The sequence below is a fragment of the Hyla sarda genome, chromosome 11 (genome assembly GCF_029499605.1).
Source record: "Hyla sarda isolate aHylSar1 chromosome 11, aHylSar1.hap1, whole genome shotgun sequence".
Classification (NCBI taxonomy): Eukaryota; Metazoa; Chordata; class Amphibia; order Anura; family Hylidae; genus Hyla; species Hyla sarda.
Window position 1 is genome coordinate 106,839,871 of NC_079199.1, and position 25,818 is coordinate 106,865,688.

The 25,818-nt window shown below is 47.1% G+C and overlaps 1 protein-coding gene across 2 annotated transcripts in view; it reads right to left on the bottom strand.

Moving 5' to 3' along the window:
- Positions 1-233: 233 nt before the first annotated feature.
- The window catches only part of RIIAD1 (regulatory subunit of type II PKA R-subunit domain containing 1), a 29,543-nt gene continuing 3,958 nt past the window's right edge, over positions 234-25,818 (bottom strand). Inside the window, exons 2-5 of one of the 2 annotated variants that reach the window (XM_056545911.1) lie at positions 21,642-21,718; positions 21,461-21,507; positions 4,987-5,052; positions 234-1,306 (exon numbers count right to left, since the gene is read on the bottom strand). In XM_056545911.1, the coding sequence (XP_056401886.1) occupies positions 1,239-1,306; positions 4,987-5,052; positions 21,461-21,507; positions 21,642-21,718 (258 nt within the window). In that variant the 3' untranslated portion in view covers positions 234-1,238. The remainder of the gene's footprint in view (positions 1,307-4,986; positions 5,053-21,460; positions 21,508-21,641; positions 21,719-25,818) is intronic. The other variant, XM_056545912.1, reaches the window with a different exon arrangement.

Below are 25,818 nucleotides of genomic sequence, written 5' to 3' on the forward strand. Positions count from 1 at the left end.
ATCTAGTTTACGTAACCTATAATGTTAAAATGCATCCAGACCCCTTTTGAACTCTTTTTACAGAGTTCACCATGACACCTCCTGCAGGAGGCTCTCAGGATGTGAGAGGACACGATAATGGAGACCTGGAAAGCTGCAGAAGGTGACGGGCAGAAAGACCTATTTCAGGTGCCGTCGCACCAGCCTCCTCCACTTCTTGTTCACAGGAGGACAGAGTATTTCAGGAAAAGGTATAAGTGAAAGGACATGGCCGGTTTATATGATCCACCTGCAGTAAACACTTTTTTGAGTAATATGTCGTACTTTTTCATTCCTAAGCTCACGGTATTGGAATGGACATCGCCTACTAAAGGGTTAAATTTTATTCTAAAGAATCTACACCGCCTCATACCCACACAGACTAACCTAGAGCCCAGCAGATATAATGCCGGCAAGTAATAAACCCCCACAACAGGATGAGCTTCGTACAGACCCTGAACCAACAGCTGAGGGAGTGAAGTTCTGCAGCAGCTGCTCACACCCTCCATGACTAAGCGAACTACATCCCCCACAATGCCACACAGCACTGTACAGAGCCTCAACCAGCAGGGGGCAGGTGAGAGCTGGGAACATCTGCTCACACCCAGGGTCTTCTCATGTCTCTGATGGGGCACAAACATGAAGCTGTCTTGTACCCGGGGTCCACAGCTGAGCAGACACTGAACCAGCAGGAGGCCAAGATATAACAAGAAAGCAGCAGAATTGTAATCACAGCTCTGAAGGTAAATAGACTCAGGAACAGAATAAGATGAAGCTGGTTACATGTAGATATAATCAGGCACATGAGAAGACGTGAGAATGGAGAAGGCTGTGGCGGATATCACTCAGTCATTGCTGAGGACCTCAAAGATCAAATGGAGCAGACATCTCCAGTAGTCAGGCTGCGGCGGACATGATGAGGACCCCAGAGAAGACCACAGGGAGCAGACACCTCCAGTAGTCAGGCTAAGGTGGACATCACTAAGTCATTGATGAGGACCCCAGAGAAGACCACAGGGAGCACACATCTCCAGTAGTCACAAAATCTTTAGTCTGGATTCAGTGAAGTAATCAATACAACAGAAGAGAATCCTCTGTAATCCACTACAGCCAAAGTCCTCATTCTCAGGGTTTGGCGAGGACTGGGGGGCAGGTCGGGGGGTCTCTGTAGCTGATGGGAAGCTGTAGGGTGGTCAGAGACGTCTCAGATTCCTCCTCTGTCACGGTTCTGCATTATCCTTCATCTTCTCCTGGATCTTGTCTCTCAGCTTCGGATCTGTGAAGTAATCTAAAAGACCGGACAGTAAGGTGTAGACTCTACAGAACCTCTTCAAGGCATGAGGATGGGGCTAGGTGTTCTAGGTGTGATCCCATGGCTGTAGATACAAGGATGGGTTGGGTGTTCTAGGTGTGATCCCATGGCTGTAGGTACAAGGATGGGTTGGGTGTTCTAGGTGTGATCTCATGGCTGTAGATACAAGGATGGGTTGGGTGTTCTAGGTGTGATCCCATGGCTGTAGGTACAAGGATGGGTTGGGTGTTCTAGGTGTGATCTCATGGCTGTAGATACGAGAATGGGTTGGGTGTTCTAGGTGTGATCTCCTGGCTGTAGATACAAGGATGGGTTGGGTGTTCTAGGTGTGATCTCATGGCTGTAGGTACAAGGATGGGTTGGGTGTTCTAGGTGTGATCTCATGGCTGTAGATACGAGAATGGGTTGGGTGTTCTAGGTGTGATCTCCTGGCTGTAGATACAAGGATGGGTTGGGTGTTCTAGGTGTGATCTCATGGCTGTAGATACAAGGACGGGTTGGAAGTTCTAGGTGTGATCCCATGGCTGTAGGGACAAGGATGGGTTGGGTGTTCTAGGTGTGATCTCATGGCTGTAGATATGAGGATAGGCTGGGTATTCTAAGTGTGATCCCATGGCTGTAGGGGCAAGGATGGGTTGGGTGTTCTAGGTGTGATCTTATGGCTGTAGATAAGAGGATGAGTTGGGTGTTCTAGGTGTGATCCCATGGCTGTAGATACAAGGATGGGTTGGGTGTTCTAGGTGTGATCTCATGGCTGTAGATACAAGGATGAGTTGGTGTTCTAGGTGTGATCTCATGGCTGTAGATACAAGGATGGGTATTCTAAGTGTGATCCCATGGCTGTAGGTACAAGGATGGGTTGGGTGTTCTAGGTGTGATCCCATGGCTGTAGGTACAAGGATGGGTTGGGTGTTCTAGGTGTGATCTCATGGCTGTAGATACAAGTATGGGTTGGGTGTTCTAGATGTGATCTCATGGCTGTAGATACAAGGATGGGTTGGGTGTTCTAGGTGTGGTCTTATGGCTGTAGATACGAGGATGGGTTGGGTGTTCTAGGTGTGATCCCATGGCTGTAGGTACAAAGATGGGTTGGGTGTTCTAGGTGTGATCTCATGGCTGTAGATACAAGTATGGGTTGGGTGTTCTAGGTGTGATCTCATGGCTGTAGATACAAGTATGGGTTGGGTGTTCTAGATGTTATCTCATGGCTGTAGCTACAAGGATGGGTTGGGTGTTCTAGATGTGATCTCATGGCTGTAGATACAAAGATGTGTTGGGTGTTCTAGATGTGATCTCATGGCTGTAGATATAAGGATGGGTTGGGTGTTCTAGATGTGATCTCATGGCTTTAGATACTATTAGAATTGTGTGTTTGCTCCTGCTCTTCTCCAGTACACGCAGGGTTAACAATGCCTGTATGGAAAAGCTGCTTCCTTCTTGCTGTATTTCCATAGTAACTGTTGCGTGTGCGATACCGTATAACCGCATTACAGGGCTGTAATATAATTTAATAAAAGCCATTATGGATCTTTTGGGGCAGTCTGGAGTTTCTCAGCAGACACGAGCCGACACCGCCAGTACTGGTCAGGGGGTCCTGCTACGTCTGCCAGGTTCATCCTAAGGAAAGACCTTCCTATCTGGACTGTGCGGCTGTCTATGGCAGCCAGAAAACCGAAAGGCAATGAGGGCATAATACAGTAATATAGCACCTGTCCCCACCCTCCCAGATATGACTACTAACAACTTCCCGAGAACCCCGGACTACACCAGTCTAGTCAGGGTGTATCCCACCGGCCCGACCATTCTCCAACCACCATATGTCCGCCCACCATTGTGCCCTAAATACCCTAGACTCTCTTTTGTGGACCCCTCCCATGTGTATTCTGTATGCAGCTCCCGGGGCCGGGGTTGTGTTCCTGCAGTAATTCAATTCATTACGCATTATCACATCCGGCCCGCAGCCATGGAAATCTCCATTTTTCCATAGGCTCTGGCGCTCCCTGCGGATGCACAGTACCCGCTTGGATCCTGTGCCTCATTACAGGAAGGTAACTATGTCCCCGCTGACAGGCGCTTATTATAACCTGTTATTACAGATGGCAGCCGGGGCAGTGTACGCAGCTTCATTGTCAGCCGCTCCTGGTAATATCACTAGATGTACACCGCCCAGAGCGCCAGGAATCTGCCACTATACATCGTCCACTGCATCGCCCAACATGGATAAACACGTAAGACAATATGTATAGCGGTGACATCATATAATTAAAGAATGGCGCTCTGTATTATCAGACAGCTGGGATGTACATGAGTCATGTGTTCACCAACCAAAATATAGTCAAACCATTGACACAAAACGGCTCAGAATTTGGAGATGTGCCATAATGGAGCCAACCTCACAGCGGACCCCTCAGGATGAACCCTACAAAACACATTTTCCAAGTTTATCCTCTCATTGCAAAATCCAGCAACACCTGACCCCAATCCTGCAGCACACCAATGATAATCTGGACCATGATGGTCACATCTCAGTCTAAGTCTTCTATATGATCAAGGGGGGGGGGGAGTCGTCTATGATCAGTGGGTAGAGGCCGTCCGCAGTATTAGGGACAGGTCTCCTGTGATCAGGGGGGTGGAGGTTGTCCGCAGCATTAGGGGCAGGTCTCCTGTGATTAGGGGGTGGATGTCGTCCGCAGCATTAGGGGCAGGTCTCCTGTGATCAGGGGGTGGAGGTCATCTGCAGCATTAGGGGCAGGTCTCCTGTGATCAGGGGGTGGATGTCGTCCGCAGCATTAGGGGCAGGTCTCCTGTGATCAGGAGGTGGAGGTCGTCTGCAGCATTAGGGGCAGGTCTCTTGTGATCAGGGGGGTAAAGGTCATCCATAGCATTAGAAGGGGGTTTCCTGTGATCAGGGGGTAGAGGCCGTCCGCAGCATTAGGGGCAGGTCTCCTGTGATCAGGGGATGGAGGTCGTCCGCAGCATAAGAAGGGGGTTTCCTGTGATCAGGGGGTGGAGGTTGTCCGCAGCATTATGAGGGTGTTTCCTGTGATCAGGGGGTAGAGGCCGTCCGAAGCATTAGGGGCAGGTCACCTGTGATCAGGGGGTGGAGGTCGTCCACAGCATTAGAGGCAGGTCTCCGGTGATCCGGGGGTGGAGGTTGTCCGCAGCATTATGAGGGTGTTTCCTGTGATCAGGGGGTAGAGGCTGTCCGCAGCATTAGGGGCAGGTCTCCTGTGATCAGGGGGTGGAGGTTGTCCGCAGCATTATGAGGGTGTTTCCTGTGATCAGGGGGTAGAGGCTGTCCGCAGCATTAGGGGCAGGTCTCCTGTGATCAGGGGGTGGAGGTTGTCCGCAGCATTATGAGGGTGTTTCCTGTGATCAGGGGATGGAGGTCGTCCGCAGCATTAGGGGCAGGTCTCCTGTGATCAGGGGGTGGAGGTCGTCCGCAGCATTAGGGGCAGGTCTCCTGTGATCAGGGGGTGGAGGTCGTCCGCAGCATTAGGAGGGGGTTTCCTGGGAACAGGGGGCAGAGGCTGTCCACAGCATTAGGGACAGGTCTCCTGTGATCAGGGGGCAGAGGCTGACCCCCCCCCCCCCCCCAGGTGTCTTATGCAGGTAACGAGCTGAGATTAGGAGCACTGTCTTAAAGGGAAACTTACCTGTATGAAAGACCAGAGGCACTCCATCAGATTCCACACTCTTCACCACGACCAATACCAGAGATCCTGTCCAGGGATGTCAGGGACAAGATGGTGACCTACATGAGGCTGGAATGGGCTACAAGACCATCGTCAAGGAACAGATGGCGCCATTATTCACAAATGAAAGTGCTACAAAAGTCATGTTCTGCAAAGGGGTCAAATACTTATGTCACCAAGTAAAATGCTAATTAATTCAGTACTGATATGAAATGCTTTTTTTTTTATTCCGTCTCTCACTGATTAAATAAACCGATCATTAATATTATATACAAAAAAGGTTGCAGCAGCGCTATTGGTCAAAAAATTGAGTCTCTTAGCGCACTTTATGATCAAAACGTGTCCCCCATCCACCAGGCGGAGGTGGCCTCATTTCGGATGGGACCCTAACACTCACTTTACTCACCTCTGCTGGGGTATTTATCAAAGGATTTATGTGGGTTTTTTTTCACGTAACTTTGGCGCATTTTCTCCACTGTCATTTTTACAACTTTCTCAAAATTGCACGGTCCTGTGTGTGATTTTAACTTTAGTCACTAATTCATCATTTGCGTCAATCGATCTTTGGTGCAATTTTTGCGCCTTTAGGTTTTTTTTGGGGCGCAATTCACCGCCAAGAAATTTTGCACATGGAAAACACACATAGCAATGTCATAAAATGTAAAGGTGTCAAAATACATTGACTTTTTTTGGGGGAAAGCAGCGACGCCTCCGGGGCTGCGCAATACTATCCTGCGACATAGTTGTCTCTGAGGGACCTTCACCCTCCGTTGAGCCAGCATTGGACATGGCCGCACAGGTTCAGGAACAATCAGCACTAAAGCAGTGGTCTCCAACCTGCGGACCTCCAGATGTTGCAAAACTACAACTCCCAGCATGCCCGGACAGCCAACGGCTGTCTGGGCATGCTGGGAGTTGTAGTTTTGCAACATCTGGAGGTCCGCAGGTTGGAGAACACTGCTGTATAATTTGTCAGGGTATAACTAGATGCAGGGTTCCCTTTCAAGTATTAAAGGGGTACTCCACTGAAAAACATTTTTATTTTTTTTAAATCAACTGGTGCCAGAAAGTTAAACAGATTTGTAAATTACTTCTATTAAAAAAATCTTAATCCTTCCAGCACTTATCAGTTGCTGTATGATCCACAGGAAGTTCTTTTCTTTTTAAATTTCCTTTACAGTCTGACCACAGTGCTCTCTGCTGACTCCTCGGTCCATTTTAGGAACTGTCCAGAGCAGGATAGGTTTTCTATGGGCATTTGCTCCTACTCTGGACTGTTCCTGACATGGACAGAGGTGTCATCAGAGAGCACTGTGGTCAGCCAGAAGGGAAATTCAAAAAGAAAATAACTTCCCGTGGATCATACAGCAGCTGATAAGTACTGGAAGGATTAAGATTTTCTTAAAAGAAGTAATTTACAAATCTGTTTAACTTTGTGGCACCAGTTGATTAAAAAAAAAATAATATATATATATATATATATATATATATATATATATATATATATATATATATATATATATATATATATATATATATAGTGGCAGTGTGGCAAGGAAAGGGTGTATTTCCTTGGCTCACCCTGCAGAAGTTCTCACCTGATTCTTAAGTAATGAGGCAGGAGGGAAGGGAGGTGTATATATAAGATGGAGACTCCGTGTAATGGGGGCTCTTCCTAGGAGACAGCATGTGGGCTGTAGGGAAGAGACAGAGCCTGCTGAGGAGTACACAGCCCGAGCTATGAGAGGCTCAAAGAGAGTGACATGAATTGTGAGTAGAAGGTTGCAGGGGACATATGTTTAACCGGCTGAGGGAAGCTCAGCGGCTGTTAGTCAGGACAAGCTGATCTGTTTAGTCAGTGACCAGACGGTCTAGGATTTTGTTTCGTTCCTGCTTTTTGTTTATTTCTTTCCCTGCAACCTGTCTAATAAAACTGGCAAGGTGCCAGATTTGCATGATAAGCGTTTGTTTGCTGGTTTATTGAGAAGAAACGCATCCTGTGGCGTGGTCCAGGACGATCCCCGAGCTAATCCCTAAGACGGGTCGTCACAATATATTTTCCAGTGGAGTACCCCTTTAATGCATGTGTCTGAACACTAAAACGTACTGAGCCCTGCCCCTGCCCATGGAGATTACTGTGACTTTCCACGACGCTCCTCGGATGGGCGGGGTGGATCTGGGTGCAGAGTCCCAATAGTGGAGTCACCCCATGTAACAGTAGTGGGGTCCTCCAGTGCGGTGCGTACAGCTGATATTCTGTATAGTGGTGAGGGGATGGTGCGGAGTCCCAGTAGTGGGGTCCTCCAGTGCGGTGCGTACAGCGGATATTGTGTATAGTGGTGAGGGGATGGTGCAGAGTCCCAGTAGTGGGGTCCTCCAGTGCGGTGCGTACAGCTGATATTGTGTATAGTGGTGAGGGGATGGTGCGGAGTCCCAGTAGTGGGGTCCTCCAGTGCGGTGCGTACAGCTGATAGTGTATAGTGGTGAGGGGATGGTGCGGAGTCCCAGTACTGGGGTCCTCCAGTGCGGTGCGTACAGCTGATATTGTGTATAGTGGTGAGGGGATGGTGCGGAGTCCCAGTAGTGGGGGTACTCCAGTGCGGTGCGTACAGCTGATATTGTGTATAGTGGTGAGGGGATGGTGCGGAGTCCCAGTAGTGGGGTCCTCCAGTGCGGTGCGTACAGCTGATATTGTGTATAGTGGTGAGGGGATGGTGCGGAGTCCCAGTAGTGGGGTCCTCCAGTGCGGTGCGTACAGCTGATATTGCGTATAGTGGTGAGGGGATGGTGCGGAGTCCCAGTAGTGGGGTCCTCCAGTGCGGTGCGTACAGCTGATATTGTGTATAGTGGTGAGGGGATGGTGCGGAGTCCCAGTAGTGGGGTCCTCCAGTGCGGTGCGTACAGCTGATATTGCGTATAGTGGTGAGGGGACGGCGCAGGGACAGATGCTGCCTCATGTGCCGCAGTTAAACACGAACCATTTACACATTACACGGCCCCAGGGAGGACACAGGCAGCGCTGCTCTCCGGGGATCAATGCCGCCGCCGGCTCCTAATCCATGAAAATCCCCATTATTCCTGCTATTTGTCTTGACAGTTTTACAATACGCAGTATCAGTCAGTGACGCGCCGGCTGCGAGCGTGATGGACGACGTGCGAGACGAGATAATGTGTTTTGTGTCCTCCAGCTCCTCGTCCTCCTCACTGATGGATTCTTCCCCTGGATGTCTCCAGAATAAACACCAATAAATGCCCCGTCACCCCACGTCTCCCGCACATCTGTAGGAATCTCTGATCTCTACAGCCGCAGGGTCTGATGGGACACATTATGGGGGTCATAATAAAGGGGCTGTCACCCCACGTCTCCCGCACATCTGTAGGAATCTCTGATCTGTACAGCCGCAGGGTCTGATGGGACACATTATGGGGGTCATAATAAATGCCCCGTCACCCCATGTCTCCCGCACATCTGTAGGAATCTCTGATCTCTACAGCCGCAGGGGGTCTGATGGGACACATTATGGGGGTCATAATAAATGCCCCGTCACCCCCACGTCTCCCGCACATCTGTAGGAATCTCTGATCTGTACAGCCGCAGGGGTCTGATGGGGACACATTATGGGGGTCATAATAAATGCCCCGTCACCCCATGTCTCCCGCACATCTGTAGGAATCGCTGATCTCTACAGCCGCAGGGTCTGATGGGACACATTATGGGGGTCATAATAAATGCCCCGTCACCCCACGTCTCCCGCACATCTGTAGGAATCTCTGATCTGTACAGCCGCAGGGTCTGATGGGACACATTATGGGGGTCATAATAAAGGGGCTGTCACCCCACGTCTCCCGCACATCTGTAGGAATCTCTGATCTCTACATCCGCAGGGTCTGATGGGGACACAATATGGGGGTCATAATAAATGCCCTGTCACCCCACGTCTCCCACACATCTGTAGGAATCTCTGATCTGTACAGCCACAGGGTCTGATGGGACACATTATGGGGGTCATAATAAAGGGGCTGTCACCCCACGTCTCCCACACATCTGTAGGAATCTCTGATCTCTACAGCCACAGAGTCTGATGGGACACATTATGGGGGTCATAATAAATGCCCCGTCACTCCACGTCTCCCGCACATCTGTAGGAATCTCTGATCTCTACAGCCGCAGGGCCTGATGTGACACAATATGGGGGGTCATAATAAAGGGGGCTGTCAGTGACGCCCGCGGGGGGACACAACTTCATCGCTTTGGGAAAACCTAAGACCAGTGGCTGGAGATTTACCGGGGCAGAAGAGACTGTGCTCTGGTCATTCATATAACAGAAAATATTTCTGGGCTCCAGGGGTCTCCGGACCACCACTGCCGGAGGCCCGTCAGATCTCCACAGACCCTGCATCAAGAAGAGATCTCATCACCTGGTGTCAGCTGTGGGATTCTATTCACTTGTCTTGTGGATGATACTGGTGGTCTAGGGAAGGTGGGGGGTCTAGTGTATACAGGTCCTTGCATACATATTCACCCCCTGAGTAAGTAGTCGGTACAACCACCTTTCCCCTACAATTCCCGCTCCATTTTTTTTTTTCTTGGGGGGGGTCCTCTACAGGTTTGTACATCTAGATTCTCTTTTTTCCATTTTCTTGGCAGAGGAGCTGACGCTCAGTCACATTGGATGGAGAACGTCTGTGATTGGTGATGTTCTTGTCTTGTCAAAAATTCTTCATTGGATTCAGGTCTGGGCGGGTGACATTAGGACATATGATGCTTTGGTGTAAACCGCTCATGTTTTAGGGTCATTGTCCTGATAGAAGATGAATCTCCGGACCAGTCTTCAGTATTTTACAGAAGGGTTCAAATTTCCTTTAAGACACATCCCCTGTATTCACTCCATCCATCTTCCTATCAATTCTGACCAGTTTACCCCCACTATGTATCACTGCGAGGATGGGTTGTGCTCAGGGTGATGGGCAGTGTTGGGTTATGATGCTCCCACCCATGTGTCACTGTGAGGATGGTGTGCTCAGGGTGATGGGCAGTGTTGGGTTATGATGCTCCACCATGTGTCACTGTGAGGATGGTGTGCTCAGGGTGATGGGCCAGTGTTGGGTTATGAATGTTCCCCCCACCATGTGTCACTGTGGGGGATGGTATGCTCAGGGTAATGGGCAGTGTTGGGTTATGATGCTCAGGGTGATGGGCAGTGCTGGGTTATGATGCTCAGGGTGATGGGCAGTGTTGGGTTATGATGTTCCCCCCCACCATGTGTCACTGTGGGGATGGTATGCTCAGGGTAATGGGCAGTGTTGGGTTATGATGCTCAGGGTGATGGGCAGGCTGGGTTATGATGCTCAGGGTGATGGGCAGTGTTGGGTTATGATGCTCCCACCATATATCACTGTAGGGATGGTGTGCTCAGGGTGATGGGCAGTCGTTGGGTTATGATGCTCAGGGTGATGGGCAGTGGAGTTGGGTTATGATGTTCCCACCATATATCACTGTGGGGATGGTGTGCTCAGGGTGTGATGGGCAGTGTTGGGTGTATGATGCTCAGGGTGATGGGCAGTGTTGGGTTATGATGCTCAGGGTGATGGGCAGTGTTGGGTTATGATGTTCCCCCCATGTGTCACTGTGAGGATGGTGTGCTCAGGGTGATGGGCAGTGTTGGGTTATGATGCCCCCACTATGTATCACTGTGGGGATGGTGTGCTCAGGGTGATGGACAGTGTTGTGTTATGATGTCCCCACCATGTATCACTGTGGGGATGGTGTGCTCAGGGTGATGGGCAGTGTTGGGTTATGATGCCCCCACCATGTATCACTGTGGGATCATGTGCTCAGGGTTACGGGCAGTGTTGGGTTATGATGTTCCCACCACCGTGTATCACTGTGGGGATGATGTGCTCAGGGTGATGGGCAGTGTTGGGTTATGATGTTCCCATCACCATGTATCACTGTGAGGATGGTGTGCTCAGGGTGATGGGCAGTGTTGGGTTATGATGTTCCCACCACCATATATCACTGTGGGGATGGTGTGATCAGGGTGATGGGCAGTGTTGGGTTATGATGTTCCCACCATGTATCACTGTGGGGATGTTGCGCCTCTAAATGATGGACTATTCTGTGTTGGTCCATTACATCCAATCCCAATGAAATAAATGTATCTGTGGTTATACCATGACAAATAAAGTCTTAGGGAGTGAATATGTAAATCGCGGGGCAAGCATGAGAGATATATATATATATATATATATATATATATATATATATATATATATATATATATATATATATATATATATATATATATGACATATATGACATATATCTACAGTCATGGCCATAAATGTTGGCACCCCTGAAATTTTTCTAGAAAGTGAAGTATTTCTCACAGGAAAGGATTGCAGTAACACATGTTTTGCTATACACATGTTTATTCCCTTTGTGTGTATTGGAACTAAACCAAAAAAGAAGCAAAAGAAAGCAAATGGGACATAATGTCACCAAACTCCAAAAATGGGCTGGACAAAATTATTGGCACCTTTTCAAAATTGTGGAAAAATAAGATTATTTCCAGCATGTGATGCTCCTTTATACTCACCTGGGGCAAGTAACAGGTGTGGGCAATATAAAAATCACACCTGAAAGCAGATAAAAAGGAGAGAAGTTCACTTAGTCTTTGCATTGTGTGTCTGTGTGTGTCACACTAATCATGGACAACAGAAAGAGGAGAAGAGAACTGACAACCAAAATTGTGGAAAAATATCAACAATCTCAAGGTTACAAGTCCATCCCCAGAGATCTAGATTTGCCTTTGTCCACAGTGCACAATATTATCAAGAAGTTTACAACCCATGGCCCTGTAGATAATCTCCCTGGGCATGGACAGAAGAGAAAAACTGATGAAAGGTGTCACCGCAGGATAGACCGGAGGGTGGATAAGCAGCCCCAAACAAGTTCCAAATATATTCAAGCTGCAGGCTCAGGGAGCATCAGTTTCAGCGCAAACTATCCATCAACATTTAAACATTTAAACTATGGAGGAGACCCAGGAGGACCCCACTATGGAGGAGACCCAGGAGGACCCCGCTATGGAGGAGACCGAGGAGGACCCCACTATGGGGGAGACCCAGGAGGACCCCACTATGGAGGAGACCCAGGAGGACCCCACTATGGAGGAGACCCAGGAGGACCCCGCTATGGAGGAGACCCAGGAGGACCCCGCTATGGAGGAGACCCAGGAGGACCCCACTATGGAGGAGACCCAGGAGGACCCCGCTATGGAGGAGACCCAGGAGGACCCCGCTATGGAGGAGACCCAGGAGGACCCCGCTATGGAGGAGACCCAGGAGGACCCCGCTATGGAGGAGACCCAGGAGGACCCCGCTATGGAGGAGACCCAGGAGGACCACGCTATGGAGGAGACCCAGGAGGACCCCGCTATGGGGGAGACCCAGGAGCACCCCACTATGGAGGAGACCCAGGAGGACCCCACTATGGAGGAGACCCAGGAGGACCCCGCTATGGAGGAGACCCAGGAGGACCCCGCTATGGGGGAGACCCAGGAGCACCCCACTATGGAGGAGACCCAGGAGGACCCCACTATGGAGGAGACCCAGGAGGACCCTGCTATGGAGGAGACCCAGGAGGACCCCACTGCTGACAAAGACATAAAAAACAATTTTTTGGGGTCGCACTGTACAGCCCAGAGTCAGAAATCTGAGTTTGTGTCCGAGATCTTGGGTCTTCCAGCAGGACAATGACCCCAAACATATGTCAAAAAGCCCCCAGAAATGGATGACAACAAAGTGCTGGACAGTTCTGAAGTGTCAGCAATGAGTCCAGATCTAAATCCCATTGATCACCTGTGGAGAGATCTTAAAATTACTGATGGGAAAAGGCGCCATCCAATAAGAGAGACCTGGAGCAGTTTGTAAAGGAAGAGTGGTCCAACATTCCGGCTGAGAGGTGTAAGAAGCTTATTGATGATTATAGGAAGAGTGGTCCAACATTCCGGCTGAGAGGTGTTAGAAGCTTATTGATGGTTATAGGAAGAATGGTCCAACATTCCTGCTGAGAGGTGTAAGAAGCTTATTGATGGTTATAGGAAGAGTGGTCCAACATCCCGGCTGAGAGGTGTAAGAAGCTTATTGATGCTTATAGGAAGACACTGATTTCACTTATTTTTTCCAAAGGGTGTGCAACCAAATATTAAGTTAAAAGGTGCCAATAATTTTGTCCAGACCATTTTTGGAGTTTGGTGACATTATGTCCAATTTGCTTTTTTTCTCCCTTTTTTGGTTTAGCTCCAATACACAAAAAGGGAATAAACATGTGTATAGCAAAACCTGTGTTACTGCAATCCTTTCCTGTGAGGAATACTTCATTTTATAGAAACATTTCAGGGGGGACAACATTTACGGCCATGACTGTATGTATATATATATATATATATATATATATATATATATATATATATATAGACAGAGAGTGACAAAGAGAGAGACAGAGAGAGGGTGAATACTTATACAAGGCACTGCATAGGTAAGTCGTGAGGCATGCATGATACACTGCTCAAAAAACGAAAGGTAACCCTGCGATAACACATCCTAGATCTGAATGATTGAACTAATCGTATGAAAGACTTTCGTCTTTACATAGTTGAATGCGCTGACAACAAAATCACCAAAAATTATCAATGGAAATCATCAACCCATGGAGGTCTGGATATGGAGTCACCCTCAAAATCACTGTGGAAAACCCCACTACAGGCCAATCCAACTTTATGTAATGTCCTTGAGGCTCAGTAGGGTGTGTGGCCTCCACGTGCCCGTATGACCTCCCTACAACGCCTGGGCATGCTCCTGATGAGGTGGAGGATGGTCTCCTGAGGGATGTCCTCCCAGACCTGGACTAAAGCATCCGCCAACTCCTGGACAGTCTGTGGTGGATGGAGCGAGACGTCCCAGATGTGCTCAATCGGATTCAGGGGAACGGGCAGCCAGTCCATAGCATCAATGTCTTCCTCTTGTAGGAACTGCTGACACACTCCAGCCACATGAGGTCTTGCATTGTCTTGTATTAGGAGGAACCCAGGGCCAACTGCACCAGCATATGGTCTCACAAGGGGGCTGAGGATCTCATCTCGGTACCTAATGGCAGTCAGGCTACCTCTGGCAAGCACATGTGTGGCCCCCCAAAGAAATGCCACCCCACACCATTACTGACCCACCGCCAAACCGGTCATGATGGAAGATGTTGCAGGCAGCAGAACATTCTCCACCTTGTCTCCAGACTCTGTCACGTCTGTCACACGTGCTCAGTGTGAACCTGTTTTCATCTGTGAAGAGCACAGGGCGCCAGTGGCGAATCTGCCAATCTTGGTGTTCTCTGGCAAATGCCAAACGTCCTGCATGGTGTTGGGCTGTAAGCACAACCCCCACCTGTGGATGTCGGGCCCTCATACCACCCTCATGGAGTCTGTTTCTCACCGTTTACGTGGACACATGCTCATTTGTGGCCTGCTGGAGGTCATTTTGCAGGGCTCTGGCAGTGCTCCTCCTGTTCCTCCTTTTAAGGCGGAGGTAGTGGTCCTGCTACTGGGTTGTTGCCCTCCTACGGCCTCCTCCACGTCTCCTGATGTACTGGCCTGTCTCCTGGTAGCGCCTCCATGCTCTGGACACTACGCTGACAGACACAATAAACCTTCTTGCCGTAGCTCGCATTGATGTGCCACCCTGGATGAGCTGCACTACCTGAGCCACTTGTGTGGGTTGTAGACTCCGTTTCATGCTACCACTAGAGTGAAAGCACCGCCAGCATTCAAAAGTGACCAAAACATCAGCCAGGAAGCATAGGAACTGAGAAGTGGTCTGTGGTCACCATCTGGAGAACCACTCCTTTATTGTGGTGTCTTGCTAATTGCCTATAATTTCCACCTGTTGTCTGTTCCATGTGAAATTGATTGTCAATCAGTGTTCTTCCTGAGTGGACAGTGGGATCTCACACAAGTGTCAATGACTTGGAGTTACATTGTGTTGATTAACCCCTTGGGGACGGAGCCCATTATAACCCTAAGGACGGGAGCATTTTTTGCAATTCTGACCAGTCACTTTATGCTTTAATAACTCTGATGCTTTTACTTTTCAGTCTGATTCCGAGATTGTATTTTGTGACATATTCTACTTTGAAGCTCTCTGCTTGTAAGGAAAATAGACATTCCACATAAATGTTATATTGATTCACATATACAATTTGTCTACGTTATGTTTGCATCATAAAATTGATGAGTTTTTACTTTTGGACGACATCGGAGGCTTCAAAGTTCAGCAGCAATTTCCAAATTTTTCACAAAATTTTCAAAATCGGAATTTTTCAGGGACCAGTTCAGTTTTGAAAAGGATTTGAGGAGACTTCATATTAGAAATACCCCACAAATTACCCCATTATAGAAACTGCACCCCCCCCCCCCCAAAAAGTATTCAAAATGATATTCAGAAAGTTTATTAACCCTTTAAGGGTTTCACAGGAATAGCAGCAAAGTGAAGGAGAAAATTCAAACTCTTCATTTTTAACACTCGCATGTTATATGTTCTTGTAGACACAGTTTTTAAATTTTTACAAGGGGTAATAGGAGAAAAAGCCCCCAAAATTTGTAACCCAATTTCTCTTGAGTAAGGAAATACCTCATATGTGTTTGTCAAGTGTTCGGCGGGCGCAGTAGAGGGCTCAGAAGGGAAGGAGCAACAGTGGGATTTTGGAGAGTGAGTTTTTCTGAAATGGTTTTTGGGGGCATGTCACATTTAGGAAGCCCCTATATTGCCAGAACAGCAAAAAAAAAAAAAAAAACACATGGCATACTATTTTGGAAACTACACCCCTCAAGGAACGTAACAAGGGGTCCAGTGAGCCTAACACCCCACAGGTGTTTGACGACTTTTCGTTAAAGTCGGATGTGTAAATGAAAAAAACATATTTTTTTCACTAAAATGCATTTCCCCCCCCCCCCCCCCCCCCAGATTTACCATTTATACAAAGGGTAATGGGAGAAAATGCCCCCCAAAATTTGTAACCCCATCTCTTCTGAGTATGGAAATACCCCATGTTAGGATGTAAAATGCTCTGCGGGCGCACTACAATGCTCAGAAGAGAAGGAGTCACATGTGGCTTTTGGAAAGCAAATTTTGCTGAAATGGTTTTTGGGGGCATGTCGCATTTAGGAAGCCCCCATGGTGCCAGAACAGCAAAAAAAAAAAAAAAACACATGGCATGCTATTTTGGAAACTACACCCCTCAAGGCATGTAACAAGGGGTCCTGTGAGCCTTAACACCCCACAGGTGTTTGACGACTTTTTGTTAAATTTGGATGTGTAAATGAAAAAAAAAAAATGTCCCCAAATTTTACATTTTTACAAGGGGTAATAGGAGAAAATGACCCCCAAAATTAGTAACCCCATTTCTTCTGAGTATGGAAATACCCCATGTGTGGACGTCAAGTGCGCTGCTGGCGAACTACAATGCTCAGAAGAGAAGGAGCACCATTGAGCTTTTGGAGAAATAATTTTTTTGGAATGGAAGTCAGGGGCCATGTGCATTTACAAAGTCCCCCGTGGTGCCAGAACAGTGGACCCCCCACATGTGACCCCATTTTAGCAACAACATTTTTAATTTTCACGGACCACTGTTCCAAAAATCTGTCAGACACCTGTGGGGCATAAATGCTCACTGTACCCCTTATTACATTACACGAGGGGTGTAGTTTCCAAAATGGGGTCACATGTGGGGGGGGGTCCATTGTTCTGGCACCATGGGGGCTTTGTAAACACACGTGGCCTTCAATTCCGGACAAATTTTCTCTCCAAAAGCCAAATGGCACTCCTTCTCTTCTGAGCATTGTAGTTCGCCCGCAGAGCACTTTACATCCACATATGGGGTATGTTCTTATTCAGAAGAAATAGGGTTACACATTTTTGAGGGGATTTTTTCCTATTTTCCCTTGTGAAAATGAAAATTTTTAGGGTAACACCAGCATTTTAGTGAAAAAAAAAAAAAAGTTTTTCTTCATTTTCCCGTCCAACTTGAACAAAAATTTGTTAAAGGCTCACTATACCCCTTGGGGTGTTAAGGCTCACTATAACCCTTGTTACGTTCTGTGAGGGGTGTAGTTTCCAAAATGGTGTCACATGTGGGTATTTATTTTTTTGCGTTTATGTCAGAACCGCTGTTAAATCTGCCACCCCTGTGCAAATCACCAATTTAGGCCTCAAATGTACATGGTGCACTCTCACCCCTGAGCCTTGTTGTGCGTCCGCAGAGCATTTTACACACACATATGGGGTACTTCCATACTCAGGAGAAATTGCGTTACAAATTTCGGGGATCTTTTTTTCCTTTTACCTCTTGTGAAAATAAAAAGTATGGGGCAACACCAGCATGTAGTGTAAAAAAAAAAATTCCTTTTCATAAGGGGTAAAAGCCCCTAAAAATTTGTAACTCAATTTAAAACCTTTGATTCGGTAGAATGGTTGTACTTGCGAGGGGTGTTGGGGGCCCTTGGGTTTGGTCCTAGTTTCCGGGCATGGCTACGGTTACTTAATGATTGCCCTAGAGCTAGGGTGCGAACTAACTTGGAGGTTTCTGACTCCTTTCAGCTAGGAGGGGGAACGAGGCAGGGGTGCCCCCTGTCCCCTTTTTTGTTTGCCCTGGCAGTGGCCATCCTGGCGTCATCCCGTATTCATGGGGTCTGCAGAGGTTCCTTGGAAGAAAAAGTGTCCTTGTATGCGGATGATACTTTGGTTTACCTAGCGGATGTCCATTCTCTTGGGGCCTTATTTACTCTCATTGATGACTTTGGCTCTTTTTCCGGTCTTAGGGTCAACTGGGCCAAGCCTTCCTTAATGCCGCTGTCTGGTCAGCTGGTCAGGTCCCTTTGCTTCCTCATGGGTTGCAGGTGGTCACCCAATTTAAATATTTGGGAGTAGAGGTTTCTGCTAATGTGAAGGACTATGTGAGGTTGAATTTGGACCCTGTGTTGGTCTCTGTTACTACTAAATTACAGGCCTGGTCCCCTTTACCCCTGTCTCTGGCGGGCAGGATTAATATATTTAAAATGATCTATCTGCCTAAGTTTCCATCTCTCCCCTGTGATTTCCCCTAAGAGACTTTTTACGAGGTTGGGTGGCATTTTGAGATCCTTCTATTGGCAGGACAAACATCCGCGTCTTGGTCAGGCGCCCGAACTGAGGAGTGTCTTAGCTGCTCCTTACATGCACAATTATTTTCTAGCTTCTCAGCTGGTGAATGCTGCCTGGTGGATCGACTTGGATCTAGCGAAAGCTTCTACTGCTTTAGCGGGAGCTCTCATGGGTTCGTATTAAACACTGACTAATACCTTTTATAGGTACACCCCTTGTTCTAAGTTGTTACCCCCTATTAAGACTGTGGCTGAGGTGTGGTCGTGGTCTCTAGACGCTTTCCGTTACCGGTACTGTCTCCCAGGGCACCCCTGTGGGGGAATCCTCATCTTGAGCACCTGCAGGAGTTGGAGGCTGCAGAGTTCTGGAGCGCTCACGGAGTCAAGTTCACCACGCACTTGTTTGGGGACTTTTCCTCTTTCCCTTCACTTAAACCAATGTGTGACCACTTTAGTCTCCCTCGGAGGGCCCAGTTTAGGTACTTCCAGTTAAGACACGCGGTGGTGGCGCAATTTGGTTCGCTTGATGTGACCCCTGCTTTTTCTGAAGTGGAGTTGCTTCTGGGAACCACCGACCTTGCGAAACCTTTGACCCAAGCTTATGCATTGCTGCAATTGGTGGGTCCGGATCCATTTCAGTTGGCCTTTGAGAAGTGGGCAGTGGATTGTCCAGGTTTAACGGGGGAGCAATGGAAAGAAGTAGTCAAGTCCTACTATCCTACGTGGTCAGTGCTAGAGATTTACTTATTCAGGTTAGACTTATCCTTCGGCTATATTATACTACGGTTAGACTATTTTGTATGGGTGTCTCTACTTCAGATGTATGTTTTCGATGTCAGGCAGATGTGGGCACTCTGCTACATGCTATGTGGAGCTGTCCCTGTGTGGAACCCTTCTGGAGGGAGGTGCTACAGTTCTTGTCGGACCACTTGGAACTCCCCTATGTTTTCACCTGTTGTCTGTCTGTTAGGGGTTATTGATGACCTAGCCTCAGGTTCCCATAGGCGCCTTCTTATTAGATTTCTACTGTTTTGTGCTCGGAAAGTTCTGATTATGGCCTGGAAGGATACTTCTACTCCCCCTATTACACGGTGGTTCAACCTAGTTAACAAGTATGTACCGATGTATAGGTGGTTGTACATTAGCCGTAAATGTCCTAAGAAGTTTGATAAGATTTGGATGCCCTGGCTCCTTATAGGGGAGTCGGTTGACCACCCGGAGCCTTTAAGTTCTCCTGGGTAGGATGATTGTCTCTATTTTGTAGGGAAGGTGGGGATCCTCCGGGAAATGTAAGTGAGAGAGTGTGTGTGTGTTGTCTGTGTCTTGTTATATCAGCTGGGGGTGGATCTCCGTCTGCCTACTGTAATGGTGATGTGCTGCCGGTCATTTACTCCTTTTTCCGTGGGTGGTTTGGGCTTTATCTCCAGTTGTATGGTGTTTTACATATGTATTGTGTTGTTAACATAAAAATTATAAAAGAAAAAAAAAAGAAAAGAAATACCCCATATGTGGCCCTAAACGGTTTCCTTTAAATACGACAGGGCTCTGAAGTAAGGGAGCACCATGCGTATTTGAGGACTAAATTAGGGATTGTATAGGGGTGGACATAGGGGTATTCTACGCCACTGATTCCCAAACAGGGTGCCTCCAGCTGCTGCTAAACTCCCAGCATGCCTGGATAGTCAGTGGCTGTCCAGAAATGCTGGGAGTTGTTGTTTTGCAACAGCTGGAGGCTCCATTTTGGAAACACTTTTTCGTTTTCATTTTTATTGGGGGGGGGGGGGCAGTGAAAGGGGTGTATATGTCGTGTTTTACCCTTTATTATGTGTTAGTGTAGTGTTTTTTGGGTACATTTGCATTGCCGGCGGTTTACGGTGAGTTTCCTAGGAGTTTGCGCTGCGGTGGAAAATTTGCCACAGCTCAAACTTGAAGCAGGAAACTCACTGTAAACTCGCCCGTGTGAATGTACCCTGTACCCCAGCTGTTACCCCAGTTGTTTCAAAACTACAACTCCCAGCATGCACTGACAGACAGTGCTTGCTGGGAGTTGTAGTTTTGCAACAGCTGGAGGCACACTGGTTGGAAAAACTTCAGTTTGGTTGGAAAATACTGAGTTAGGTAACAGAACCTAACTGAAGTTTTTCCAACCAGTGTGCCTCCAGCTGTTGCAAAACTACAACTCCCAGCATGTACTGGTCGCCGAAGGGCATGCTGGGAGATGTAGTTATGCAACAGCTGGAGGTACGCAACTACAACTCCCAGCATGCCGAGACAGCTGTTTGGGCATGTTGGGATTTGCAGTTGTGCAACATCTGCAGGGCTACAGTTTAGAGACCACTGCACATTGATCTCCAAACTGTGGCCCTCCAGATGTTGCAAAACTACAAATCCCAGCATGCCCAGACAGCAAACTGCTGTGTGGGCATGCTGGGAGTTGTAGTTTTGCAAGATCTAGAGGGCCACAGTTTGGAGACCACTGTATAGTGGTCTCAAACTGTAGCCCTCCAGATGTTGCTAGGCAACTCACCGGCTTCTGTAGGATCCAGGCTTCTGTAGGAACCCATCACCGGCTTCTGAAGGAACCGATCCCCACCGCTGATCGTCGCCTCTGCCGCTGCTGATGGATAAGTGGATTTTTGGCGCCGGTCCCCTTCGGTTTCTCTGTTCTGCCCGGCCTTTTGTGGGTGGGCAGAACGGGGAAACCGAACGTTAACCTCCCCGCCTAACCGAACCTAACCTGCTATTGGTCGTCGCTTCTAGACAACCAATAGCAGGGATAGGAGGGGTGGCACCCCTGCCACCTCACTCCTATCCCTTCAGGGGGATTGTGGGTGTCTTGGGCACCATAGACCCGGAATTGCCGCAAATCGCCGGTGTGAATTCACCGGCGATTGCCGACATTGGGGGGGGGGGGGGGGGCTCAGGACCCAGCTGAGCATTGGCACCGGATGCCTGCTGAATGCTTTCAGCAGTCACCCCGGTCCGATCACCGCCCGGCGAGCAGCAGTGATCGGAAATACAGAGGACGTACAGGTACATCCTTAAGTGTCGGGACGCAAGGGCGTATCCATATGCCCTCTGTCCCCAACAGGTTAAGTGTTCCCTTTATTTTTTGAGCAGTATATATATATATATATATATATATATGATACGAGAGATGTGGAGGGGGGTGAATATTTATACAAGGCACTGTATAGTCACTAGGCATGCATGATATATATGATATAGGAGGGGACATTTCTCACCTGCTGCAAATTCTCGGATATTTTCCGGCCTCTTCAGTAAAACTTCTCTAGAAAAAGAAATCAAGAGAAAATAACATAAGTGAAGGACGCACAACACCCGCCACATACGACACCCGCCACATACGACACCCGCCAAGTACCAGATCCCAGAGCCTGAAATCTAATATAACCCTATAATTACCGGATGAACGCAGAGATCAGCAGCTTCACCTCCTGGTGACTCCGCAGATATTCCTCATTACTGAGCCGGGACTGAATCTAGATGAGGAAAAAAAGAGACAACAATATATAACACTATATATATATACACACACACAGGAGTATAGGGGGTGCTACTCTCTGCATAGAGGATGTATATCCAGGAGTGTAGGGTGGCACTATATGGGTATGTTCACACTAAAAAATTTGAGCGGAATTTCCACACGCAAAATTGGGTGTCGGAAATTTGCGCTGTGAACATTACTATTTGTGTGAATGGGACTTCCGCGGACCTGTTCACTCTGCGGGTTTTAGCAGCGGACAATTCAGTCACTGAAATTGATCCACACAAATATATACAGGAGTGTGGGGGATATATATACAGGAGTGTGGGGGATATATATACAGGAGTGTGGGGGATATATATACAGGAGTGTGGGGGATATATATACAGGAGTGTGGGGGATATATATACAGGAGTGTGGGGGATACATTCCGGTGTATAGGGGTTATATACTGGAGTATAGGGGATATATTCCGGTGTATAGGGGTTATATACTGGTGTGTAGGGGTTATATTCCGGTGTGTAGGGGTTATATTCCGGTGTGTAGGGGTTATATTCCGGTGTATAGGGGTTATATACTGGTGTATAGGGGTTATATACCGGTGTATAGGGGTTATATACCGGTGTATAGGGGTTATATTCCGGTGTATAGGGGATATATTCCGGTGTATAGGGGTTATATACTGGAGTATAGGGGATATATTCCGGTGTATAGGGGATATATTCCGGTGTATAGGGGTTATATACCGGTGTATAGGGGTTATATACCGGTGTATAGGGGTTATATTCCGGTGTATAGGGGATATGTTCCGATGTATAGGGGTTATATACTGGAGTATAGGGGATATATTCCGGTGTATAGGGGATATATTCCGGTGTATAGGGGATATATTCCGGTGTATAGGGGATATATCCCGGTGTATAGGGGTTATATACTGGAGTATAGGGGATATATTCCGGTGTATAGGGGATATATTCCGATGTATAGGGGTTATATACTGGAGTATAGGGGATATATTCTGGTGTATAGGGGATACATTCCGATGTATAGGGGTTATATACTGGTGTATAGGGGTTATATTCCTGTGTATAGGGGTTATATACTGGAGTATAGGGGATACATTCCGGTGTATAGGGGATACATTCCGGTGTATAGGGGATACATTACGGTGTATAGTGGATATATCCCGGTGTATGGGGGATATATTCCGGTGTATAGGGGATATATACCGGTGTATAGGGGATATATACCGGTGTATAGGGGATATGTTCCGGTGTATAGGGGATATATTGCGGTGTATAGGGGTTATATACTGGTGTATAGGGGATATATACCGGTGTATAGGGGATATGTTCCGGTGTATAGGGGATATATTCCGGTGTATAGGGGATATATTCCAGTGTATAGGGGATATATCCCGGTGTATGGGGGATATGTTCCGGTGTATGGGGGATATGTTCCGGTGTATAGGGGATATATACCGGTGTATAGGGGATATGTTCCGGTGTATAGGGGATATATTGCGGTGTATAGGGGTTATATACTGGTGTATAGGGGATATATACCGGTGTATAGGGGATATGTTCCGGTGTATAGGGGATATATTCCGGTGTATAGGGGATATATTCCGGTGTATAGGGGATATATCCCGGTGTATGGGGGATATGTTCCGGTGTATGGGGGATATGTTCCGGTGTATAGGGGATATATACCGGTGTATAGGGGATATATTCCGGTGTATAGGGGTTACATTCCGGTGTATATCCCCTATACACCGGTGTATATCCCCTATACACCGGTATATATCCCCTATACACCGGTATATATCCCCTATACACCGGTATATATCCCCTATACACCGGAATATATCCCCTATACACCGGAACATATCCCCTATACACCGGAACATATCCCCTATACATCGGAACATATCCCCTATACATCGGAACATATCCCCTATACACCGGGATATATCCCCTATACACCGGGATATATCCCCTATACACCGGTATATATCCCCTATACACCGGAATATATCCCCTATACACCGGAATATATCCCCTATACACCGGAATATATCCCCTATACACCGGAATATATCCCCTATACACCGGAATATATCCCCTATACACCGGAACATATCCCCTATACATCGGAACATATCCCCTATACACCGGAACATATCCCCTATACACCGGGATATATCCCCTATACACCGGGATATATCCCCTATACTCCAGTATATAACCCCCATACTCCAGTATATATCCCCTATACTCCAGTATATAACCCCTATACACCGGGATATATCCCCTATACTCCAGTATATAACCCCTATACACCGGGATATATCCCCTATATTCCAGTATATAACCCCTATACTCCAGTATATATCCCCTATACACCAGAATATATCCCCTATACACCGGAATATAACCCCTATACACCGGGATATATCCCCTATATTCCAGTATATAACCCCCATACACCGGAATATATCCCCTATACTCCAGTATATATCCCCTATACACCAGTATATAACCCCTATACACCGGGATATATCCCCTATATTCCAGTATATAACCCCCATACACCGGAATATATCCCCTATACACCAGTATATAACCCCTATACACCGGAATATATCCCCTATACACCGGGATATATCCCCTATATTCCAGTATATAACCCCCATACACCGGTATATAACCCCCATACACCGGGATATATCCCCTATATTCCAGTATATAACCCCTATACTCCAGTATATAACCCCTATACTCCAGTATATAACTCCTATATTCCAGTATATAACCCCTATACTCCAGTATATAACCCCTATACTCCAGTATATAACCCCTATACTCCAGTATATAACCCCTATACTCCAGTATATAACCCCTATACTCCAGTATATAACCCCTATACACCGGGATATAACCCCTATACACCGGGATATATCCCCTACACTCCAGTATATAACCCCTACACTCCAGTATATAACCCCTACACTCCAGTATATAACCCCTACACTCCAGTATATAACCCCTACACTCCAGTATATATCCCCTATACTCCAGTATATAACCCCTATACTCCAGTATATATCCCCTATACTCCAGTATATATCCCCTATACTCCAGTATATAACCCCTATACTCCAGTATATAACCCCTATACTCCAGTATATATCCCCTATACTCCAGTATATATCCCCTATACTCCAGTATATATCCCCTATACTCCAGTATATATCCCCTATACTCCAGTATATATCCCCTATACTCCAGTATATATCCCCTATACTCCAGTATATATCCCCTATACTCCAGTATATAACCCCTACACTCCAGTATATAACCCCTACACTCCAGTATATAACCCCTACATTCCAGTATATATCCCCTATACTCCAGTATATATCCCCTATACTCCAGTATACAACCCCTATACTCCAGTATACATCCCCTATACTCCAGTATATATCCCCTATACTCCAGTATATATCCCCTATACTCCAGTATATATCCCCTATACTCCAGTATATATCCCCTATACTCCAGTATATATCCCCTATACTCCAGTATATATCCCCTATATTCCAGTATATATCCCCTACACTCCAGTATATAACCCCTATACTCCAGTAGATAACCCCTATACTCCAGTATACATCCCCTATACTCCAGTATACATCCCCTATACTCCAGTATATAACCCCTATACTCCAGTATATAACCCCTATACTCCAGTATATATCCCCTATACTCCAGTATATATCCCCTATACTCCAGTATATATCCCCTATATTCCAGTATATATCCCCTATACTCCAGTATATATCCCCTATATTCCAGTATATATCCCCTATACTCCAGTATATATCCCCTATACTCCAGTATATATCCCCTATACTCCAGTATATATCCCCTATACTCCAGTATATATCCCCTATATTCCAGTATATATCCCCTATACTCCAGTATATATCCCCTACATTCCAGTATATAACCCCTACACTCCAGTATATAACCCCTACACTCCAGTATATAACCCCTATATTCCAGTATATAACCCCTATACTCCAGTATATAT